We start from the raw sequence: 23,259 nt of genomic DNA, 5'->3' as shown, positions 1-23,259 counted from the left end.
ACTGACAAAGTTGGCTTAAAGCTCAACATTCAGAAAACTAAGATCATGGCATCCGGTCTCATCACTTCATGGCAAATAGACGGGGAACAGTGGACACAGTGGCTATTTTTCTGGGCTCCAAAATCACTGCAGATGGTGACTGCAGCCATGAAATTAAAAGACGCTTACTCCTTGGAAGGAAAGTTATGACCAACCTAGACGGCATATTAAAAAGCAGAGACATTACTTTGCCAACAAAGGTCCGTTTAGTCAAGGCTGTGGTTTTTCCAGTGGTCATGTATGGATGTGAGTTGGACTATAAAGAAAGCTGAGAGCAGAATTGATGCTTTTGAACTGTGGTGTTGGAGAAGACTCTTGAGAGTCCCTTGGACTGCAAGGAGATCCAACCAGTCCATCCTAAAGGTGATCAGTCCTGGGTATTCATTGGAAGGACTGACGTTGAATCTGAAACTCCAATACTTTGGCCACCTGATGGGAAAAGCTGACTCACTGGAAAAGACCCTGATACTGGGAAACATTGAAGGCAGGAGGAGAAGGGGACAACAGAGGATGAGATGGTTGGATGGCATTACTGACTCAGTGGACATGGGTTTGGGTGGACTCCGGGAGTTGGTGATGGACAGGGAGGTCTGGCGTGCTGCAGTTCATGGGGTTGCAAAGAGTTGGACACTGATGAGCGACTGAACTGAACTGAAAAACAACACACTTCAGAATAAACTTCACCAAGGAAGTGAAAGACTTAAATATGATGAGAACTATAAAACATTAATAAACAAAACTGAAGATAATTCAAAGAAATAGAAAGATATCCCCCGCTCTTGGATTGGAAAAATTAATGGTGTGAAAATGTCCATACCACCCAAAGCAATCTACAGTTTTAATGCGACCCCTATCAAATTACCCATGACATTTTTCATAGAACTAGGACACAGAATCCTAAAATTCATACGGAAGTGTAAAAGACCCAGAATTGCCAAAGCAGTCCTAAAGAAAAACAAAGCAGGAGGCATAACCCTCCTAGACTTCAGACAGTACTATAAGCGACAGTAATCAAACCTGGCACAAAAACAGACACATGGATCAATGGAACAGAGCAGACAGCCCAGAAATAAACCCACACCTACAATTAATTTTTGACAAAGGAGGCAAGAATATGCAATGAGAAAAAGTCTCTACAGCAAGTGGGGAGTTGGACAGCTGCATGTAAATCAATGAAGTTAGAACACACCCTCACCACACGCAAAAATAAACTCAAACAGCTTAAGATTTCAACATAACAAGACACCATAAAACTCCTAGAAAACACAGACAAAACATTCTCTGTCATAAATTGTACCAATGTTTTAAGTCAGTCTCCCAAAGCAACAGAAATAAAAACAAAACTAAACAAATGTGACCTTATCAAACTTACGAGCTTTTGCATAGGAAAGAAAACCATAAAAAATCTAAGAGACAATGTATGGAATGGAAAAAATATTTGCAAATAATGCAACCAACAAGGGCTTAATCTCCAAAATATATGAAGAGTTCATACAACAATGAAAAATTAAACAATCCAGTCCAAAAATGGGCAGAAGACTTAAACAGGCATTTCTCCAAAGAAACACAGATGGCCAATATGCACATGATGAGATATTCAACATCACTATTAAAGAAATGCAAATCAAAACTACAGTGAGGTACCACTTCTTAACAGTCAAAATGGCCATCATAAAAAAATACATGAACAATAAATGCTAGAGAGGTGTGGAGAAAAGGGAACCCTCCTACACTGTTGGTGGGGGATGTAAGTTGGTACAGCTACTGTGGAAAACAGTGTGGAGGTTCCTCAGAAAACAAAATCACCAAATGATCCAGCAATCCCACTCCTGTGCACGTATCTGGGCAAAACTGTAATTCAAACACATACATACACCCTATGTTCATACCTGCACTATTCACAATAGCCAAGACATGGAAACACCCTAAATGTCCATCAACAGATAAAGAAGATGTGGTATATACACACAATGGAGTACTACTCAACCATAAAAATGAATGAAAAATAATACTTGCAGCAATAGGGATGCAACTAGAGATTATTATGTTAAATGAAGTAAATCAGAAAAAGACAACATGATATCACTCATATGTGGAACCTAAAATATGACACAAATGAACTTATCTATGAAACAGAATCACAGACATGGGGAACAGACTGGTGGCTGCCAAGAGGGAAGGACAGAGACGGAGGTTGAAACTAGCAGATGTTAAGCTTTTATATATAGAATGGATTAAAAGAAAAAAGTTCTACTGTATGGCACAGAGAACTATATTCAATAGTCTATGATAAACCAAAATGGAAGGGAGTATTAAAAAAAAAAAAAATGTATATATAACTGAATCACACTGCTAGACAGCAGTAACACAACATTATAAATCAACTCTACTTCAGTAACCAAAAAACCCTGTAATTTGTGGCCAAAGCTTTCACCTAAAATGGGCCTGCCAGAGCAATCTGCCCAGAAATGGCCAACAGCAAGATGGTAATTCACCAATACAGAAACTCCCTAACACATTCCCTTCCCATCCTGCTTCCCAGGTGCTAACAGGGAGCTATGCTCTCTAGGTCTCTCTCCCCACAGTTTGGTAGTAGCATATCGGTCTCCCCTTCCAAGTGAACTTTTCTAGGGCAGACTAGAGAAGAACTTCTCTAGGGTCCAGTTTCTCTCTGTTCCCCTGCATTTAGCAAAGCTTGATGCATTGATCCCAGTCCTCCGTGAGCCAATTAAAAAAAAAACTACTTATTATTAATCTTTTCACATTTGGGTTCTGCTGGGTCTTTGTTGCTGCATGAGTGCATTCTCTAGTTGTGGTGAGTGGGGACTACCCTCCGTTGAGGTTCACGGGCTTCTCACTGCAATGGCTTCTTTTGTTGTGAAGCATAGGCTCTAGGTGCAAGGGCTTTAGCAGCTGTGGTGCTGGGCTTAGTTGCTACGCGGCATGTGGAATCTTCCTGGACCAGGGATCGAAACCATATCCCCTGAATTGGCAGGCAGATTCTTATCCACTGTACCACCAGGGAAATCTTGAGCTGAGATCTTGAGGCCAGAGCTTCCCATTGGCCCCTTTTCCTTTAAGCTGTGTTGTCCACCTGCTCTACCATGGGGAATCCACTCTTTATGTGGATCATGGGGGCTGGCAACTGTGTAGACTCACATCTCTACTTGTACACTTTTGGGGCAATAAAACTCGTAGCATGATGCCCTCAATATTCCATCACTTGCCAAGATCATCGCCCATCTGCTAGACAGAACTGGTCATCCTGGAAGCACAGCTTGCTTCTGAAAGAGGCCTGCGCTGCCTGAAGTTATGCACACAGACTTTAGGCAGGAATCACACAAGTGGGGGTGTTCGGAGCACTTGTTAATCCGTTATGATTTATTAGCTGTACAGCAGTAGATCCTCCTCCCCAGCTTTCAACCCCATTACATATTTTATTACAGGTCTCATGTTGGTGTCCTAAAATAATGAAAAATATCACACAGTACAGCTAAGTACAAAATGCATCAACCTAGAGTCTGATAGCTAACTGATGGCTCTCTTAAAAGCAATACACAGAAGAAAAAAGTGTTTGAAATCAGCAAGACTGAGGCTCTCTAAAAAACACATTTTAAACATGTGACAGTTCATGTGCAAGAAATCACTTTTGAGTTGGTTTTGCTTCACATTATTTTTTTGAAGATCCGAAGTTTAAATTACTGACCTAGTGAAATTTCCTGGCCCAGCTTTTAAGAGCTGCTGTGACCCACTCATAATCACCCTTCTGCTTCAACAGAGGATTTATAAAACACGAAACTCAGCTACGAACAAAGCAAAGAAAATGTAGATGGGAAATCATAACTGAAAGTTAATTGTACAAGGTTCAAATGCTGGCTCCATGGGTTGGAAATCATGATGTTCCATGTGGGTGTCCGTCACTAGCGGGCAGCAGTCTCGGTGCTGTTCTGCGACATGATTGTGATCCAATTCCTCGTCAACGTTTACAAACTACCGTCTGTAGTAACTTAATTTGCAAGTAATTAAAATGCTGGGTTTTCTTACACTGCACTTCTTTCCAACCTTGTAATTAATGGAAAAGATTAAAATGTAAAAAAAGTTATTTACAAGCTTGACCATACCAGAAACTTTGCCAAGAAAGGGGCAAAGTCTTCAGGACAGAAACCAATCGTAGCATGCCATACTACTGGTGTGCAGCTGACTCCAAGCAAAGGGAGTCAGGGAAAAGCAAAAGCAAAAACCAGTTTAAAAGTCTAAGTCCTTCCCAAGTCTGCATTTACAATTAAAAACTCTCCTGGGAAGAAGACCGTAAGAACTCTGGGAAACCGGGTGGTGGTTTCTGGAGTGGTTTACCATGGCAAGAGAGAGGGTTCAATGTCTCTGTTTCCATCTAAGAAAACCAGGGAGGCGTGAACACTGTCCTCAGCACTTCACAGTAAACCCTCAGGGACTCAGAACATTCCATGATTTGCTAACATCAAACAGCAAGTTCTAGTTAAATCACATTTTCTAACATCATCCTTGAAGTTTTAGTTCTCAGTATGTTTGGTAAAATGATGCTTTTCCCAAAGCCAAAAGAAGAAAGAAGGGAGAAAAAGTAAGATGCAGGCCGTTTAAACACAGCCCAGAGCAGTTCTGGCAAGGAGCGAGGCCCCGCCATCACCGGTCCATCATGCTGAGGATCATCTCAGGCGTGAGGTCTCCGTTGGGGGCATCTGTGGCAGCTGGCTGGGTCTCCTCTTCCTCCCCCTCCGCAGGCTCTGCGTCTGGCTCTTTTTTGACTTCAACTATAATGTTCTCAATTGCACCTGTATTCTGGTCTTCGACCTGAATGATGGCTGTTGCTGGCAAAGAAGAGCATGAAGAAAACAAATGCTCCATTAAAGCCCCCAAGAATTGCAAGGGTCTTTTCAGACTTGACACTAAATGAAAAGTCAGCAACACTGGAAAGCCTCAGTTTCGATACAGAGAACGTCAATAAAAAAGACTTAACCTATAATGTGGCCATACACAAAGCCCAAATACTCTAGATAGTACTAAAAGACAAAGCACTGACATTCCTCTTCATATGCCTCCCAAATCATGTATTAAAAATCTTAAGTTTTCCTTTATCTCATAAATTAGGGTTTCACAATAGTCAGTGTGACACAGGCAAAAAATGCAGATGGCACGAGACAAGGAATACTTCAGAGTATAGGATGTAGGCAGGTCTGTTTTAGAGATGACCCACCTATAGTAAAAGAACCTGACTTTTTTAACAAATTTGTTTGTGCCAGGTCTTAGTTGTGGCACACAAGCTTAGTTGTGGCATGCAGGATCTAGTTCCCTGGATCAGAGATCGAACCCGGGGCCCCCTGCATTGGGAGTGCAGTCTTAGCCACTGAACCTCCAGAGAAGTTCCAGAACCTGACATTTTTGCTTCCGAAGCTGTCCAACACTGAGGGCCCTACCACCAGTTTGTTCACTCAAATCTCTGTAGGTCAAATAGTTCCCCAACCACCCCTCTGTAATAAGACATTTAGACATGGGGCTCAAGGAGCATATTAAAAAAACAGATGAAATGCTGCATTTGTTGAAGGAAGAAAAAGAATTGCCAGCTTTTAGGAGATTCATGAATAGAACAAAGACCTGAGACTCCCTAGAGCCTGCAATTACAAGAGCCATGTGCAGTACAGGACTGCTGCCCAGTGTCCTCTCATAAATCAGGAAGCCAGCAACAGAATCCATGGACCTGGGTTTCTTAAGAGGGACACTGTCATCATGGAAATCCCTTTATTCCTCCATCCTTTAAAATTTGGCTCTTATACATTACATTCATTACCATGTCAATTTTGCCAGCTGACTAAGACTAATTGTTTTGTAAAACGCCCCCACACTGACAGTACCCATCTCATAGTAAGTACCCTTCAACTCTGGACTTTATCTTGCTAAAACTTAACAGGCCTCTAGAGACTTTCTCAGATGTTCCCCAATGAAAAACTAAAAAATCGCTTCCTGAGAATTTGTTCCCAGTGTGACCTTAACTTGTTCTCATGGCTCGGTTCCCATCTACCCAAAGAACAAGGACCCGTCTGGCTTCCCCACATGTTAAGAGAGGAAGCCAGCCTACTGAGCTGAGACAAGCAACTTACGCTGGGTCTGTTTGGGCTGGTTGGTTCTGCCAGGGGGGCGTCCTCTCCGTTTCTTGGCAGGTGGTGGGGCTGGGGTCACTGGCTGGGGCTCTGGCTCGGGTTCAATCTCCACGGCAGGCTCCTCCTCATCCTCATTGTCATCCAAGTCTGGCTCAGCATTTTCTTCTCATGAAATCAGGAAGAAGAGGTGGTGGGGCAAGGAGACGAGTGGCGGAAGGAAAAGCAACACACAAATAATCACATATTCTGTGAAGTCTACTTAAATATTTATTTTCATCGTTAATAGCCCATTTAAAAATTCCATTTCACTGGAATTTTTGTTTTCAGCACTAAAGAAAGTAAACTGGTATTAATGCTAAACTAATAAGCAAATCAACTTAAATACCATTATTCATATTTTATGTGGACTGGATATTCTTTCAGCTTTATATATCAGAATATTGAGTTTTAAATTCTTAAAGGCAACTCCAACTTACACCAGTTATATTAAACACCCCTGCCAAGTGGTGTTTTAAGCTGAAAATGAACAAATGTTCCCTCTACCTACTATACACGGATAAAACAGGACACTAAGCCTGAGATGGACCCCTGAAGAGTAGTGGAAGATGTGTGTGTGTTTGTGTGTATAAAGTTCTTGAAGCACCGTGAGGTCCTATTTACTAGGAAAAGTGTTAAGGTCAAATTTTGGGATTTAATTCCCAGCTGTCCCAAACCCAGTGGGTCCTCCTAACTCCCTTACCTTCTCCCTAAAGCAATTACCATGTAGAAGGAGAGGGAACTATTGTAGAAAGAACACTGATGAAGAGCCTGATAATATAGTTTTGAGTCTCAGATCTCCTAAGTGTGTGAGCTGGGATGATAACCACACGGAACCTCAGTTTCCTTGTGTAATCTCTAAAGAACTCTCAAGGATCACAAAGAGATAATGCCTGTAATTGTGCTCTGCAACTTACATTCTACCACATCATCACAGATGCTTTTTACACTACACATCAGAGTTTATAAAAATTCTCCATTATTCCACATAGGCTTCATTAAATAAGAGGTATTACCCTCATTTTATAGAAACAGAGAGAAACTAAAGTGATTTGTAAGGCACAAATAACCACAGTTTGGGGGTGTTCTGCTGCCCACACCTGCAGGCAACTGAAGAGCTCTTGCTACCCCTCCCCCATTGCCACGGCACAAAAGATATCCTGCCTGCCTTCCTCCAAGAAGCACAGGTTACAAGCACACTCTCTTTCGCTCACAACAAATGTTTAAATTTAGAAATCTGTGGGTAAATGCCTGATCATCAGGACAAAATGCCTTGTCAAGTGACTGAAATCCTAAGTGAAAATGTGAGGAACGTACTGGTACGTGGCAGCGTGTCAAGAACGACATGCTTCCCTACTGAACTTATTCAAGCCCCCTATTGCCTAAGTTGGCCCGACGCCTAGAAAGCTAAACAAATTCAGTCAGAACTGAGGTGGGGGGGGGAGGGGCAGTGGGAGAAGCACACAAAGAAAGTTAATAGGGTCAAAAGCTTATTGGATTGGAGAGATTTTGGTTAGAAGCCTTGAAAATAGCATTAGACTCTGGTGGTCAATTTCTGTCGATGACCAACAGGCAGAACTTCTGGGAGGGAACAAATATGATTCTGGCCTTCACCAGTCCAAACATTCTGGGATAAAGAGACAATAGGCCCCAAAGAAAGCTCTGCAACTCCTCCTCCTGTCTTCTCCAGTGCAGAAGACAAAAGGAGGAACCATAGAAACCTATTAGGAACTGTCATTAAACTCTGCAGCTGAAAGATGTTGCTGGTAAAAGTACAATTAGAGAGTGGAGCTGGTCTTGTTCGGAGATGAACCACAGAAGTGAACACGGTAGTACCGTGAGAAAAAAGGTATGTCTGTGGCAGTAGAAGGCTCTGCAACCAAGAGCTACTACAGGTATCCTGAAGCTCAAGTTTATCTGGGCATCTCTGCTGGTTCTTGAGGCCCACTGACATTCCTTGGCACCTCCCAATAGTCCACTCAATTTCTTTGCCAAACAAACAAACGGATTCCACAGTGATTCAGTGTGATGTGTTTTTATAAAAATTAAACAAAGTGAAAAAAGAAAATTAAGCAAAGTGACATTTTAAAGGAGGCATTCACTTAAAACCCAGTGACTGAAGATACCGCTTAAAATAGATTTTCCACTTAAGAAGGCAGCAAAAAATAAATTACTCTTATGCTTAGATGAATATTCCCCCATAAAAAGTTATGAATAGAAAACTGAGGCCTTATTAAGATAAAAAACCAAAAGGGACTTTCTTATATATTTAAATATAAAAGACCTAGTACTTTCATGAACAAATTTTATAATAAAACCAATAAAGTGACAGATATATTCAGTTTTCAGAAATTCCATTTCGTTTCCCATTATTTCTGACAAGCAACGCAGAAGACAAAATGAGAATTTCTTAGAAATACATTAGGCATCATCTGTAAGTACATTCCCCAAAACAAAACTTCTCTACATCCTTTTCCACAAGTCTTAAATATTGAAGCCACTGATGTGCCTTCTCAACTAGGTGCCAGTAGCCCAAGTATCCACATTATAAAACCTAACACTTTGGAGTGAGTTTGTATCATCAAATGTGACTCCTACATGACCAACACTCTGTTCTCTACCCCCTTCATGAGTCTAGCACCTCAACACGTATACCTTCTGCCTGGATTTCATGATTAACACCCCAAAGAACATCAATGGTAGGAAAACAGGCAAAGTTTTAAATTATAAATGGGGAGATTAAGGTAGGAAGAGAAAGGCTGACCTTCACGGATTTGATCAACACATCTCAAGGCTAGGCTGACACAGGCAGTCAAACCAGAAGTTGGTCAGGATGCTTAAGCAACCTTCTTCATGTCCATTAGATTCACTGCTCAAATCTAGACCAGCTTCCTAAACGTAAAAGCTATGAACATAGAAAAGAAACTCTGCTGGCCTTAAAATATCACTAATCTGAGTAAAGTGAGTATAAAGATATTAATTTTGCTTCAGCTTTAACTGAACATAACATACCTTACCAAGCAATGGAACACCATAAGAAAAAAAAGAAAAAAGAAAAATTTGCTCTGGGAATAAGCTAACTACTATTGTAAATATATACACACATCAGGAAGATTAGAGGTTTAAAGGAAGCATGAGAGAATGGCCTATCTCTATTCCAGCACGTCCTTACGAAAATACACTGTAATCTCTGCACCAAAACCTGCCACATTTAACTAACTCAAGAAACAAAAGTCACTTACCACTGTCAGAGGAGTCTTCCTTTTTAGAACGCATCTTTCTCTTTCTTCCACGTTTACTCTTCTTCGTTTCTCCTCCATTTTCCCCTTCTACACCATCTGGACCAGCACAATTATCCGCATGTCTTGCCATAGTATTCTAACAAAAGGAACAAAATCCTCGTTCACATTACTAAAAAAGGTAAGATTAAAATTGGAAGTTCTCTTTTAGTTTAACAAAAAAAACAACAACTGGGGGGTGGTTATCCATATTAAGTCTCAATGTTCTAGTATCTGCTAAGTGTGTCCTGAACATACACTTCCCATTCAGGGAAAATGGTCTCCATCTGGAGTGGGTAGAGAGAGAGAAAAGGGTGGGTGGGAGAGGAGAGCTGCTCAGAAGATGAAGTTAGGTCCTCTGAGTACGGGAGAATCAGACCAAGCTCCCTGTCCTGTGCAGACCTGACTAACATGACCCTAAGTGAAGACAGACCTGTTAAAAAATACTGAGTTCCCCATCAATGGAAGAGTTCACGCATGGACAGGTGTGATGTGGTGAGGTGGGGATGACTGACCCTTTCCAAATGATAGTTTATCTCTATAATCTCAGTGGAGAAAACTGCCCTGCTTTGCAACAGAAGATCGAGAACATGAATGGTATCAAGAACTAGAAGGGAGGAAGTCAAGTTCTGACTCTTACCCGGCGTGTAAATGTTTTCCCACACTTAGAACAGACAAAGGCCGCAGGGACAAAGTTCGGGTCATGATAGCGTTTGAAGTGCATGTCGAGGAGCTGTTTCTGGCGGAAGGTCTTGTCGCAGTGGCTGCAGGCATAAGGCTTCTCCCCAGTGTGGGTGCGCTTGTGCATGATCATGTGCCTCTCCTGAAAGAGAATGGGGTGAAGGAAGGTCTCAGAGCCTGTTGTAGGGCTGCTATCCCGCACCACCTGCATGTGTAGCTCTAAAAATCTTTCTCTTCCAAGGGTCCAGGCCCAGAACTGCTTACTGAGAGGATGATGTAAACCTTACTGGGGTACAAAACTGCTTCCCCAAATCCTACCAGATACACTCACTTCTGCTGGGCTGCTTCGGTAGATCACTCCCAGGCATCAGGCCCCAGTACCAAATTCATCCCTTCTCTCAAGTCCTGAACTTACTTTCATATAGTGAAAGTGAAGTCGCTCAGTCGTGTCCAGTTGTTTGCGACCCCGTGGACTGTAGCCTACCAGGCTCCTCTGTCCATGGGATTCTCCAGGCAAGAATACTGGAGTGGGTTGCCATTTCCTTCTCCGGGGGATCTTCCCAACCCAGGGATCGAACCCAGATCTCCCACACTGCAGGCAGACACTTTACCCTCTGAGCCACCAGGTAAAAACCCTCTGATAAAACCCAACACTGATGAGACATCAACTGTTTTCTAACTATAAAGGTTCCTACCTGTCTACAAGCGTAATCACACTGATCACACTTAAAGCGCTTCTCGTTCTTGTGTGACTTCTGGTGCTGGATGAGGGCATAGCGCTCATGAAACACAGCATCGCAGTATCGGCATTTCTTGCCCTGCTCAATGTAGGAATGCTGCTTTCGCAAGTGGACACCTGAAAGCAAAACACAAAGCCCAGTCCAACTTGTGAAAACACAAACATCTCAAAAAGTTAAGAACACATTTCTTTCTGCTTCTGAATATAATTAGTCTGGCTGCTATACAGAAAATGGGAAAAAAAGGAGTAAAAACAGACATGGAGAGACTAGGTGAGATGTTAAAACTGGACAGGTGAGGGAAGGTGGTGGTTTGGAGATGGCAGTGGGTATGGAGGGAAGGGGACCTGACAAGAGACCCAAGAAACTGAATCAATAGGACTCAGTAACTGACCAGAGTGAGGAAGAGAAAGGTGGGTACCAGGAATGACCTTCAGGTTTCTGGCTTGGAAAACTGAGCAGATGGTGGAGCCACTTACTGAGACAAGGAGTAAGTGGAACAGGGCTGAAGCCTGAGCTGTGTGTCTGTCTTTGGGACAAGGCGACAAAGGGGATTTAGACCCCAGTTTTGGACATGTTGAATTTGAAATGCCAGATGGGAAGGAAGCTGAGGGAGAGAGGACTGTAAGCGATATAACTCTTCATGAGGACTGGCTGAGAAGGAAATAAAGAGCTAAAACCTAGAAACAGGAGACAAAAAAAAAAAAAAGGAGAGAAGTAAGGACATTTAGAGTTGAGGGGAAAGATTAAAGAGTGAGAACATGAAAGTGAAGGTAAAGAAGCAATCCTTGACCATGTAAAAGTTGCTAGGAACACAGGAGAATGGGATCAGGGCAAAGGGACAGGCCACAGACACAAACAGTGACAGTCTCTAGAAGCTGATGGGGCAAGAGGACGAATGCAGGTAAGTTACACATGTGGAAAGGGGAAATTTGAAGTTTCAACCTGCTGCATTTCCTGTGTGTGTAAAGTAAGAAAAGAAGTTATATACTGAGACCAAGGAGGCAAAGAGAAAAGGGAAGGAAGATTAGAGGTTTAAACAAAGTTAATGATTTACCCCACTGTCATAGTACTTCCCACATAGCAGGTGCTCAAATATCTGTGGAATGAATTAATGGGACACACTCACTGAGGAGAATGGGAACACAACTGATGAGGACAAACAGCTGGAATAGTGAGGAGCCCAGCTGCGTTTAGGATCAAGAATTTATGGTGCTAACCATCTGCTTAATCAAGGTGCTATCACTTCCAACTTTTGTTGTTTAGTTGCTGAATAGTATGTGACTTTTTTGCGACCCCATGGACTACAGCCACCAGGCACTTCTGTCCCTGGGATTTCCCAGGCAAGAATACTGGAGTGGGTTGCCATTTCCTCCTCCAGGCATTGGCAGGTGGATTCTTTACCACTGAGCCACCAGGGAAGCCTCACATCAAAGAGGGCTAATTCTGGGGAATGGAAATAAGGTAAGAGAAAGTGATGGCTCACTTTTTTACTCTCTACACATGTTCACTATATGAAGACTTTTTATACATACATATATCATTTCAAATAATTCTTAGACTCAACTTCTGCTCCTCAGATAGAGACCTAACAGTTAATGTGAAAGACTTTCATATGTTTTTATTAAATATTTACAATAATAATTCTGTAAGGTTGGAATTATTCCTACATATCAGTTAAAAAAAAAAAAAACTTATTAGAACAGTTAAGTATTTGGAGGTGAATCTTGACTCTGGTAGGTCTGCCTCCAAAGCCCATGCTTTCCTGTGTTCCAAGGTGATGAATCTTAATTATTGCATATTAATGTGCAATCAAACCTGTTTTAAAGAGGGAACACAAACTTGTTTGGGAATGGTTTGGGGAGATAACTATTATTTGACAGCTCCTTAACTACCTTATAAACAGCTTATTATGTAGGGTCTAAGAGGTTATCATGCAAGTATAAAACACTCAAGGTTTTCATTTGCATCAGGATAGTGAATAACTTAAAAAAAAATTGAATAATCCAAACAGTGGCCTAACAGTTCACACAGTGCTATGATATAACTGGTTTAGGTTTTAGTTTCTATACGTTAAGAACAGTAAAACTCTTTCATTTATCTGAGGACAGTACTTCTTAAATTTTTCTAAAATCCTTTCTACACTAGAGTAGAATGAACACATGACCCACTGGATCTTACGTGGAATCCTACATGTCCTCTACTTCAAGCTCACAGTTTCATCTTAAAAATGTTTTATGTCAGTCTCCAGTTTGTTCAATATAGTCATATTATTGGAAAAATGTTTTAAGATACTAGTTCAATTGTATAACTTTACTCAAAACCTTTACTCAAAACCTGCAGAAAGACAGGCCATGTTTATGATATGGTTTGGTATGCTCCTGATATGACCTGGGTACTTATACATGCCCCAGTGTGAGAAACAGCTTGAGAGGGTTCCAGAATACTCAAGTCCAGCTTTGCCACTCATAAGCTGTGTTGTATCACTTTGGTCAAAACACCTGGTTATCACCTACAAAGCTGGAATAAATACGCCTTGATGACTTCATATGATTGCTGTGAAGATCAAATAAGTAAAAAAGTAAAATCAAAGTATAAAGACAACCTGCAAGATACAATTTATCTAAATACATTATTATTTTGCAGGGAGCGATGCATTTTGAACAGAGAACAGACTGGGGCACTATTTTTAACTATTTTAAATAAGAAACACAAAGGGATATTCAGGTGACCTTATCTTTAAGTATATGAGTTATACTAAAATTTCTACCACTAAACTCTGCCTTTACATTAACTCTAGCTTAATTATGTACAGAATTATAGCTATCACCAAATCAATACAAGAGTCTAATTACCTAAAGAAAGTACAAATATTCTGGAAAAAAAACAACAAAAAACTGAAATGGACTGACCTTAGTTCGAACCATACTATGTTACTTCCATATTTGGGGACTTTTAACATTACCAATGAAGGATACTGATTAAAAATACACTTTTCTCTCATTATAGCTGCCATTTATTTATAGATAAGCTACAGTCAGGAAAAAATTTTGTTGTGTAGCTTCAGTAAGAGAAAGAAGAGACAGAAGAAAATAGCATAAACAATGACTTTTATTAAATAGCAGGCCATTCACAACAAACAAAATGTATGAAGTCAGAAAAGGAAGTAACCTGTGATCATTATCTTCATAGATTTGTCAAAATTTATTTTTCATTTGCCACTAGCTAACTGACTTACCCAGATCACTTTTTCGGGCTATGACAGTGTCACAGTGGGGACAGTGAAATTTGGCCACATTTTCTGTGTGCTTCTGTAAAATGTGCATCTTCATGGTACCACTTTGGGTAAACCGTGCATGACAAATATAACATTCATAAGGTTTTTCCCCTTCAAAGAAAAAAAAACAGAATGAATAAATTAGATGAAATGAACTAAGTAACTACCATTTAATTGGAGGGTTACCAGGTGGCAGATATGCCAAGCCACAGAGGATCTACAGTTCTTAACTCAGGAAGGATGAGGCTCAGGCCCACTGCCTGGCTCAGGCCTATCTTCAGAGATGAATAAGAAGTCCCAAACTGTGGCCAACACCTCTGCTCTGCCCAGTTCTGCCAGAGTCCTTCATGTTAATAAGAGTAGTTTCTACTGCTATAGACGGGATGATGGCAGGAGGACCTGCAAGTTTTTCTTTTTAGAAAAAGACTGTACTTTGGAAAACTGACAAGTTGGGTTAGGTAATCTACCCAGGCTTCACACAGTAAAAAATTTCCATTCTCCAGTGTATATTCAGAGCAATGAACTCTGAAGGTATGCCAGAGAACATTTGTCATTTATATACTATTCTCATGCCCACTTCCATTTGGGTAACTGATAGGGGTATGTGGTGGTTCACAGGGTGCCAATGGGATCCACCAGAAAGTGGTTCATTAATACAAGGAACGGAGAAGTCCTACCTGAATGGGTCCGCATGTGCCTTTTCAGCTTGTATGTGTCCCTGCTGGCATAACTGCACAAGCTGCACTGGAAAGGACGCTCCCCAGTGTGAGAGCGAATGTGACGCTTTAATTTGCTGACCTGAAATACAAAAGCAACAAAACCTCTTAAACCTGTATTAACATAGGTTGTGACATGAACACCGTGGGTCAAGCACAAAAGCTTTGGTTTTGGAAACTGAAGTTCGTAACAGACAAAGTCTAAAGGACAGTATTTCCTCCTTTTTAACTGTTGCCTCTAAAATCCCTATCATGATCTAAGGGAAGAGGGTAAAACAGATAGGGCATGAGTCAAGATGAGTTACTTTTAACAGTTTAGGCCAGGTGATAGGTTCATGGGGGTGTAATATACTATTCTATCTACTTCTTTATATGCCTGAAGTTATCCAGAATAATTTTTTAAATAATTTTTAAATAATTCATGCTAATTTATGGATCAAGTTTCTAACAAACTTGAATCCAAATTTATAAGTGCATTTTAATTCCCCTCAGTCTTTCTTTCAACAGCACTTCCCAGACAGGCCAGGCACCAGCGGCCTCTCACCTTTCTCTCTTTGGACTTATGCTTTTCCTCTTCAATTGGTACCTTTCCAAGAAAAGAGTGACTCTAAGGAGGGTTTCAAATACTAACATGTGACTTGAAAATTCTAAACAGTGTTCCAGTTTTACACTAAAATCCCCCTGTATTCTACACAGTAAAAATTTCACACACTGTAAGGCTAAAGAACGATTCCAACAGTAATACTGAATAGTTCTCTTTCTAGGACTTATCACATATTAAACTCCTGTATACTGCAGAATCTATTCTTTTACAGCCAACTCTTTTTTTCTTGCTCCAATATCACACTGTCTTCATTTATCATATAGTTTTACCATAGCCAATAGCAAAAGCCCTTCATTCCTTTTTCAAAAATTTTTTAGTCATTCATATATACACTTCCAGTTGAAATTCAGAACCAACTTGAAATATATATTTATTGTATTTATTAATGTCCTTCCGAAAATTCTGAGACATTTTCTTCTTACAGGTATTAAGTGCTTTTTTGCTGTTCAGTTTACCCCCAGGCCATTTTTATTGCTGTTAGAATTTGAACCTGTTTTCTAGTATTGGTATTGTATAAAATAAGTCACTGATTCCTGTGTATTTATATCTTGGATCTGACCACTCGACTGAACTCAAATGTTCTAGGTTTTTCAGCCAATACTCTTGGATTTTCTATGTAAGAAAATATGTCTGTAGAAATGACAGTTTTGTCTTTCCATTTATAATTCATTACTTACTTTATGCTATTATCTAGGATTTCCAATACAATGTTGAAATTCTAACTGTGAGAATGGGTATCTTGTTCCAAAGTTACTTAGGCTGGGTTTACTATAGGCTTCCAGTAGATACTCCTCATAATAAAGACATTTTCTTCTACACTTGACTTGCTAGAACTTTAAATAGTATCAAGTATCAAATTTTATAGTTTTTCAATTACAGAAATGATTATGTGGTTTTTCTTTAATCTCTCAATGTAGTACACACCAATAATTTCCTAATGTTGAATTACTCTTGCATTTTAGATATATTCTATTTAATAATCACATTTTAGTAATAATCTATTACTACATCTGATCTGTTAATTTATTTAAAATTTTGGCTTTTCTGTGAGAAAAAGATACAGTTTTCTTTTTACAATTATCCTAATCCAGTTTGGGTAACAAGGTAACCTCAAATAATTATGGTGATGAAATCTTCCATTTTTAAAATACTCTTGGTATAGTGACTTATTTCTCTGAAGTCTGGTAGAATTTGCTTGTAACATTAATAACACATGGATTAGTACTCTTTTTAATGGGTAAACCTTTCACAATCAATACAGAGTTTTTTTTCTAGTGGTGGGGAGGAGGAGTGGTAGTAATCTAATAAGATATTCTATCTTATATTGTGAGGATACAAACTATCCTCACACAGGAATCATTGTCTTCTCAAGACAAGGAACCAACAAGGAGCTGACCTACACTGAACTTACTTCTACACTGGCGTAATCGCACATGGAACACTTAAATGGCTTCTCGTGGGTGTGTTTGTAACGACGATGCCGCACCAGTTCTCCACTAGTCACAAAGGCCATATCACAGTCCGGGCACTTGTGAGGACGAGTACCTAGAGAAAGGAGGACATAAGAGAAAGTCAAGGACACGGTTCATTACAGAGTTCACTGTGTGGCACAACTGCAGCATGAGGCTGACCCTGGCTCTCTCACCAGCCATGCCTGAGAGCAGCTCCAAAAGCTACGGGTGAGAGCCCAGCTGACTTTACAACACCAATCTCAAAATATTAAAAACACATGCCAAACTAAAGTTTAGTTTCTCTTAATTACCATTTTGAGTCTGCTGTCTTTGAATACAAAATCTTTTTTATCCCTATTTTGTGAATATTTTGATCACTATGGATTAAGGGTTAATAGAAGTATCTGTTTCAACCCATCTAAAAAAATACAGAACACATCTTTTAAACCTCAATGTCTATCAAGTAGAGGTCACAGAATTAATAGTTATTTTGATTCAAGATCCTTCTACACATCAAAAATTACTGTATTGAAATTATATATACAGAACCAGTGGGCTGTCCATATTGACCAACTTTTTCTTTTTTTAAAAAAATAGAAATATAATAACATGTTTTCTATTTTAATTTGGTTTCATAAGGTATTCTAGAGATTTACCAAAGGCTTTAAAAGCAGTATTGCCTTTTATGTTATGTGATTTAAACAGACTGTTTTCAAATATCCAAGTCTAATATTCTGTGATCTGAATGTTAAATCATGGAATATTTAAATATTTTTTGAACTAATACTGTATCTTCTATATTTCTTGTTTTTTTTTCTTGTTTTATTTTTCCTTTCACTGAGATAATCTTATTGTTTTTAATATGTCTTCCCATAGTAGCCCCATAATGTACCATTACTTAAGTAGATCTTCTCTAGGCACTTTATATTCTGAACACTGCACTGGAAATATTATGACCAAGTAATATTCACAATAAAGAGATAAAGCTGACAGCAGAACACAGTACTGTTTTCATAGGTTGTTATTATTACCATCTGGAATTGTGAGTAAGAAGTGAACAGCAAGGTAATCTCAAACACCAAAATCAAAGGCAGGCTACCTTTGAGAATGGAATTAGGAAGACTCACGATGTTATGAATGGGACCAGCCATTTGCAGAAATGATTTTCTCAGAGATTGAGAATACTGGAGAGGGCAATGTGTTTGGATATGATAGTAATTACTAGAAAATTCCAAAGAATGTTCATTTATTCAGTTTGCTTCTTTAGTACCACTAAAGATTAAGAGTGAAGGATAGAGTTCTTATGTATGAAAAATGTACACTCTGGTGGTACAGACAGGTAAGCAAAGTAACAACTAACAAGAGAAGGAAAGCAATATCAATTCCTATTAGGACACAGTAAGCTGAAAACAAAGAATTTCCAATGTTTACTTAGCATTACCGAAGGGCGAAAAAGAGGTCTGCCTCCGATAGACCTAAGCATGGCAATTAGAAACAAGCAGACACCGCCGTGGGACATGAATTTTCATCAGGTTGTACCACATGACCGACTATGTCCCTCTGCTCAAGGTCCATGCTCACCAGGCCACCGTTCAATTGCTACAGCATCTGGACATAGGCCCCTTAGGATGCAATACTATTGTATCTACAAAATAAAAAGGTGCATTCTTCACCATAATCTGATGTTCTGTTATGCTCCTGACTCTTGAGGATTTGGTTAGTATGAATTAGTCCTGCCAAATCACTCCTAAATAGCCAAATTTCTTATTTTCAAAGCTGAGGACTTGACCATGACACACAGTGCCCACATCAAGGTACTCCCATTTTGGCAGTCCTATAATGTGTTCAGCTGCTTTTATGCAGTCTTCTGCCTTTTCCTTAGGATTTTCAAACTACCAAATAAAACATATTATCATCAGGTCTGGGTAGAAACTAGGGAGTTGGTGAGAAGTGACTAAGTCACATTAACAAATACACTACGGCACAGCATACTGCTTATAAGCCAACCCCTACTTGATCATGTTCATCAGACAACCAACACATCAAAGAGAAAACAAGAGTCATCATATAAAATGAGGTGGAGAATCTGGATAGAAGAAAGCTATTCTGCATGAAGAATCAGGTGAGAGAAGTTTCTATTAGCACTTGGAGCCAAATATCAACACCGTAAGTGTATAAGAGCCCAGAAGAGAGTCTCAGGAGAGCTTCAGCCCAGTCTCTCCACTTTAGTGACCCCAGAACCTGACCACAGTCTACATGAAGTTAATATTAGAATATTAAGTATATGTGGACCATGAATGAACAAATGTTTGAAATGCTGGAACGGTGTCTTAAATTTTTCATTCTGGGTTTATGAACTATAGCTTATTCTTTGAGGTAAAACAACCAGAAACTATGGTTTTTACAGAGGAGGACCACATTTCTATTTTTAATGTTCTTCCTCATAGTGTCTGGCAATTGTTGCCTGGGATTTTGGGGGGTTAGTTTTTGTCATTGTTGTTAAAACTTTAGCAACACAATGGTGGTGTCCTCAGGAAATATTACAGGTTGGTTAACTACCGCAGAAAATCTTTATCTGAATCACCATCCTTATATAATTTGGATTACTTCCCATAAATTCTTTACATTTGCCCCTAAGTCCACTTGCTTACAATAAATCAAGATTACAAAAAGGGTAACATAAGAAAGAACAAAGAAGTCTTATCACTTTTACTCCCACTGGAATCAGCTTAGAAGATATTTAAAACTCAAGTTTAAGCCTTTGCTAAGCTGTAGTCCCCAACATGTTTATCCAGCACCCACCTGTGTGTGTGTTAAGGTGATTCCTCAGAAGGGTGACTGTTCTGAATGCCCTGCCACAGAGATGGCACTTATGTGGTCTCTCATCAGTGTGACTTTTCATATGCCGATCCAAATTTGAACGCCGTGGACATGTGTAACTGCAAAGCTCACACTGGAATGTCTTCTTTACACCTATATACGAAATAAAACACTTACTTGTTGCAGGGTTTCAAAATTTTTAAGATTAATCCTAAGCTTAAACTGCTACAGATGTATTTTGTTAGCTTTTTATAACTAAACCAAATTAAGTCATATTTAGTCATAATTATCTCATGCTACCAATAGATTTCTTACTTTCTTTTTAGGACTTAAAAAAGGACTCAAATCTGAAAAAACTTCTTTTAGACTGGCTAAAAAAAATTGATACCCACATCACAGTCTTTAAAAAATAAATCCATTTAATATAATCTGCATATGTACTGTTATGTGTTTTATCCCAAAATGGTTTTGAGAATATAATGGATAAACTTATTTTACCTTTCTTTTTAATTTTTGTTGGCTTTGGAGGCTTCATGTTACCAACCACTTTCTCTGCATTAACCTCTGACAGCAGACCCTCCTGCTGCTCTTCCTCAAAATCATACACAGACACATCCACATCTTTGCCCTCCTCTGTGTAACGCAGTTTGCTCTTTTTGGTTTTCTTTGTTTTTTTGGCTGGTGGCTGATAGTCTGGGTCTTTTTGCCAACTAGGATCTTCCTGAGGCGGAAGTTCCCCTTGCTCCAGGGTCTCCACCTCTCCATTGGCCCCCACTTTTACCACTTGAAACCCTTCAGGCAAAGGTAAGGTGTGACATATCACGGGTTCACTTTCTGCAAGGCCCTCTTTAGACACTTCATTCTCATAAGCCCCCTGAAGTTCTTCTACTGAAGTGGTAGCAACAGGTACAGTCACAGGAACAGGTACTTGCACAAGTTGAAGCTCTCCTATGTTTATAGGCTGTTCCTCCATATTTACAACCTGCAAGGTTATAATCTGGGTATCGTCCACGGCAGCCTCTGCTTCTGGAGCGACTGCACCCTCCATGACTTCAGTCTTCATCTGAAGAAGGGTAGGATCCAGCTGTTCCATCATCACCATCTGTACACTGTTATTGACATCCTGGACCACCTCACCACCATCAGTCTGGTTCTGGGGAAGGTGGCAAGAGTCCTCTTCCTGGCCCCCTTCCCGGCGTCTCTGGTAAGTTTTTCTCTCCTTTCCTTTAATGAAAGTTTCAGACTCTTCCACAATGGCTTCAACCGCCTCACCTTCCATTTCCCCTTCCTTTATTAAGGGAGAACACAGATTGTTATTTAAAATAAAATTTATCTAAACGAAAATATATACATTTTAAAACAAAAAAGACCACCAATGTTTGTTAATATTACAAAAAAAACAACAGATATTATGCACCTCCTGGTGGAAGACGGGAATACCATCTATGAAGTAGTCTTTTAAAACAAAACAAAAAAATCCTAAACAAATCAAGCCTCTAGATCCAACTACCAATTAATAGGAAACTGGTTGACAGAGGATATTAATTTACACTACAGGGATGAAATTCATGAAACCCAGACTGAAGGAAACTGCAGGAATAACTACTTATTGTTTTCTGTAAAGAAATCACCAGGAAGAAAAAAAAATGGCAAGGGAACAGGGAGAACCTACAGATCAGTGATTCTTATGCCAGGAGACATCTGGCAAGGCCTGGACATGTTTCTGACTATGTGGATCACAACAAACTGTGGAAAATTCTTAAAGAGATGGGAGACCAGACCACCTGACCTGCCTCCTGAGAAATCTGTATGCAGGTCAAGAAGCAACAGTTAGAGCTGGACATGGAAAAATGGACGGTTCCAAATTGGGAAAGGAGTAAGTCAAGGCTGTATCCTGAAGAGCCTCTTGATGAAAGTCAAAGAGGAGAGTGAAAAGGGTGGCTTAAAACTCAACATTCAATAAACAAAGATCATGGCATCTGGTCCCATCACGTCATGGCAAATAGATGGGGAAACAGTGTAAACAGTGACAGATTTTCTTTTCTTGGGCTCCAAAATTACTGCAGATGGTGACTGCAGTCATGAAATTAAAAGACACTTGCTCCTTGGAAGGAAAGTTATGACCAACCTAGACAGCATATTAAAAAGCAGAGACATCACTTTGCCAACAAAGGTCCGTCTAGTCAAGGCTATGGTTTTTCCAGTAGTCATGTATGGATGCGAGAGTTAGACTATAAAGAAAGCTGAGTGCTGAAGAATTGATGCTTTTGAACTGTGGTGTTGGAGAAGACTCTTGAGAATCCCTTGGACTGCAAGGAGATTCAACCAGTCCATCCTAAAGGAAATCAGTCCTGAATATTCACTGGAAGGACTGATGCTGAAGCTCCAATACTTTGGCCACCTGATGTGAAAAACTGGCTCATTAGAAAAGACCTTGATGCTGGGCAAGGTTGAAGGCAAGAGGAGAAGGGGATGAAAGAGGATGAGATGGTTGGATGGCATCACCAACTCGATGGTCGATGGACTTGAGTTTGAGCAAGCTCCGGGAGTTGGTGATGGGCAGGGAAGCCTGGCATCCTGCAGTCCATGGGTTTGCAAAGAGTCAGACATGACTGAGTGACCCAACTTGACTTGGACATGTTTCTGGTTGTCACTACCTGTGCAGGTAAGCTACCAGTATCTAGTGCTATCTAGTGGGTAGAGGCCAGAGACATTACTAAGCATCCTGCTCTGCACAGGTGAGTCTTTCACAACAAAGAATTATTGGTCCCCAAATGTCAGTAAGTGCAGAGGTTGAGAAACCCTGATATAGACAAAAGAAGCTTAAGAGATACAGCAAACACAATCTATGGATCTTGTTTGTATTGAGTCAAACCAACAAATGTTTTTTAAAAATGCCATGAGACAATGAGATTCAACTCTGACTGGATATTTGATATTAAAGTTATTAACAAAACTGGTTTAAATCTTACACATTTTTTACATCTGGCAGGGGACCTGTTTTTAGCTAAATTCTCCCTTAGAAAACAAGTCATCAGAATGCCTTTTCGTCATGCTTTTCTTTGAGCCAGAATCAGAACTTGAATCCAGAGTCCAATGGCCCTGCTTGTAGCTACCACACACCTCCACCTACTGTCTCATACCATCATCTCATACCTGAAATATATTCATGTATTTCTCTTCTCTATAAGACCATAAGTTTGTTAAGGACAGAAACCATTTATATAACATGTAGTTTTTACCCTTTAGCACTGTGCCCAGGTTAGTAAGAACACAATAAATACTAACTGAATACAGAAAAGAAAATAGAAAAATCAGCTTCTTTTTGATTTATAGTTTCTGGCTCTTACATCTTGTGAGTGCTGAGAATACCCAGGTATCTAAGAGTAAAATGAGTCTGAGCAATGTCCAATTCCTATCAAAAAACTGACTTAACAAAACTGACAAGTATACATAAGGTTACCTCAAAATTAAAATTTAAAGTGTTTT

The 23,259-nt window shown here is 39.8% G+C and overlaps 1 protein-coding gene across 3 annotated transcripts in view; it reads right to left on the bottom strand.

Moving 5' to 3' along the window:
- Positions 1-3,392: 3,392 nt before the first annotated feature.
- Positions 3,393-23,259, bottom strand: part of CTCF (CCCTC-binding factor) — a 43,067-nt gene continuing 23,200 nt past the window's right edge. For 2 of the 3 annotated variants that reach the window (XM_061138734.1, XM_061138733.1), the window contains 10 exons: positions 20,269-21,058; positions 19,753-19,923; positions 16,911-17,044; positions 14,857-14,977; positions 14,141-14,290; positions 10,861-11,021; positions 10,125-10,307; positions 9,449-9,584; positions 6,171-6,332; positions 3,393-4,883 (listed from right to left, as the gene is read on the bottom strand). In XM_061138734.1, the coding sequence (XP_060994717.1) occupies positions 4,699-4,883; positions 6,171-6,332; positions 9,449-9,584; positions 10,125-10,307; positions 10,861-11,021; positions 14,141-14,290; positions 14,857-14,977; positions 16,911-17,044; positions 19,753-19,923; positions 20,269-21,049 (2,184 nt within the window). In that variant the 5' untranslated portion in view covers positions 21,050-21,058 and the 3' untranslated portion in view covers positions 3,393-4,698. The remainder of the gene's footprint in view (positions 4,884-6,170; positions 6,333-9,448; positions 9,585-10,124; positions 10,308-10,860; positions 11,022-14,140; positions 14,291-14,856; positions 14,978-16,910; positions 17,045-19,752; positions 19,924-20,268; positions 21,059-23,259) is intronic. The other variant, XM_061138735.1, reaches the window with a different exon arrangement.

Source organism: Dama dama, chromosome 4 (assembly GCF_033118175.1).
Source record: "Dama dama isolate Ldn47 chromosome 4, ASM3311817v1, whole genome shotgun sequence".
NCBI lineage: Eukaryota > Metazoa > Chordata > Mammalia > Artiodactyla > Cervidae > Dama > Dama dama.
Note: the sequence above shows the minus strand (reverse complement) of the source record. Positions and strands in the feature narration are given on the sequence as shown.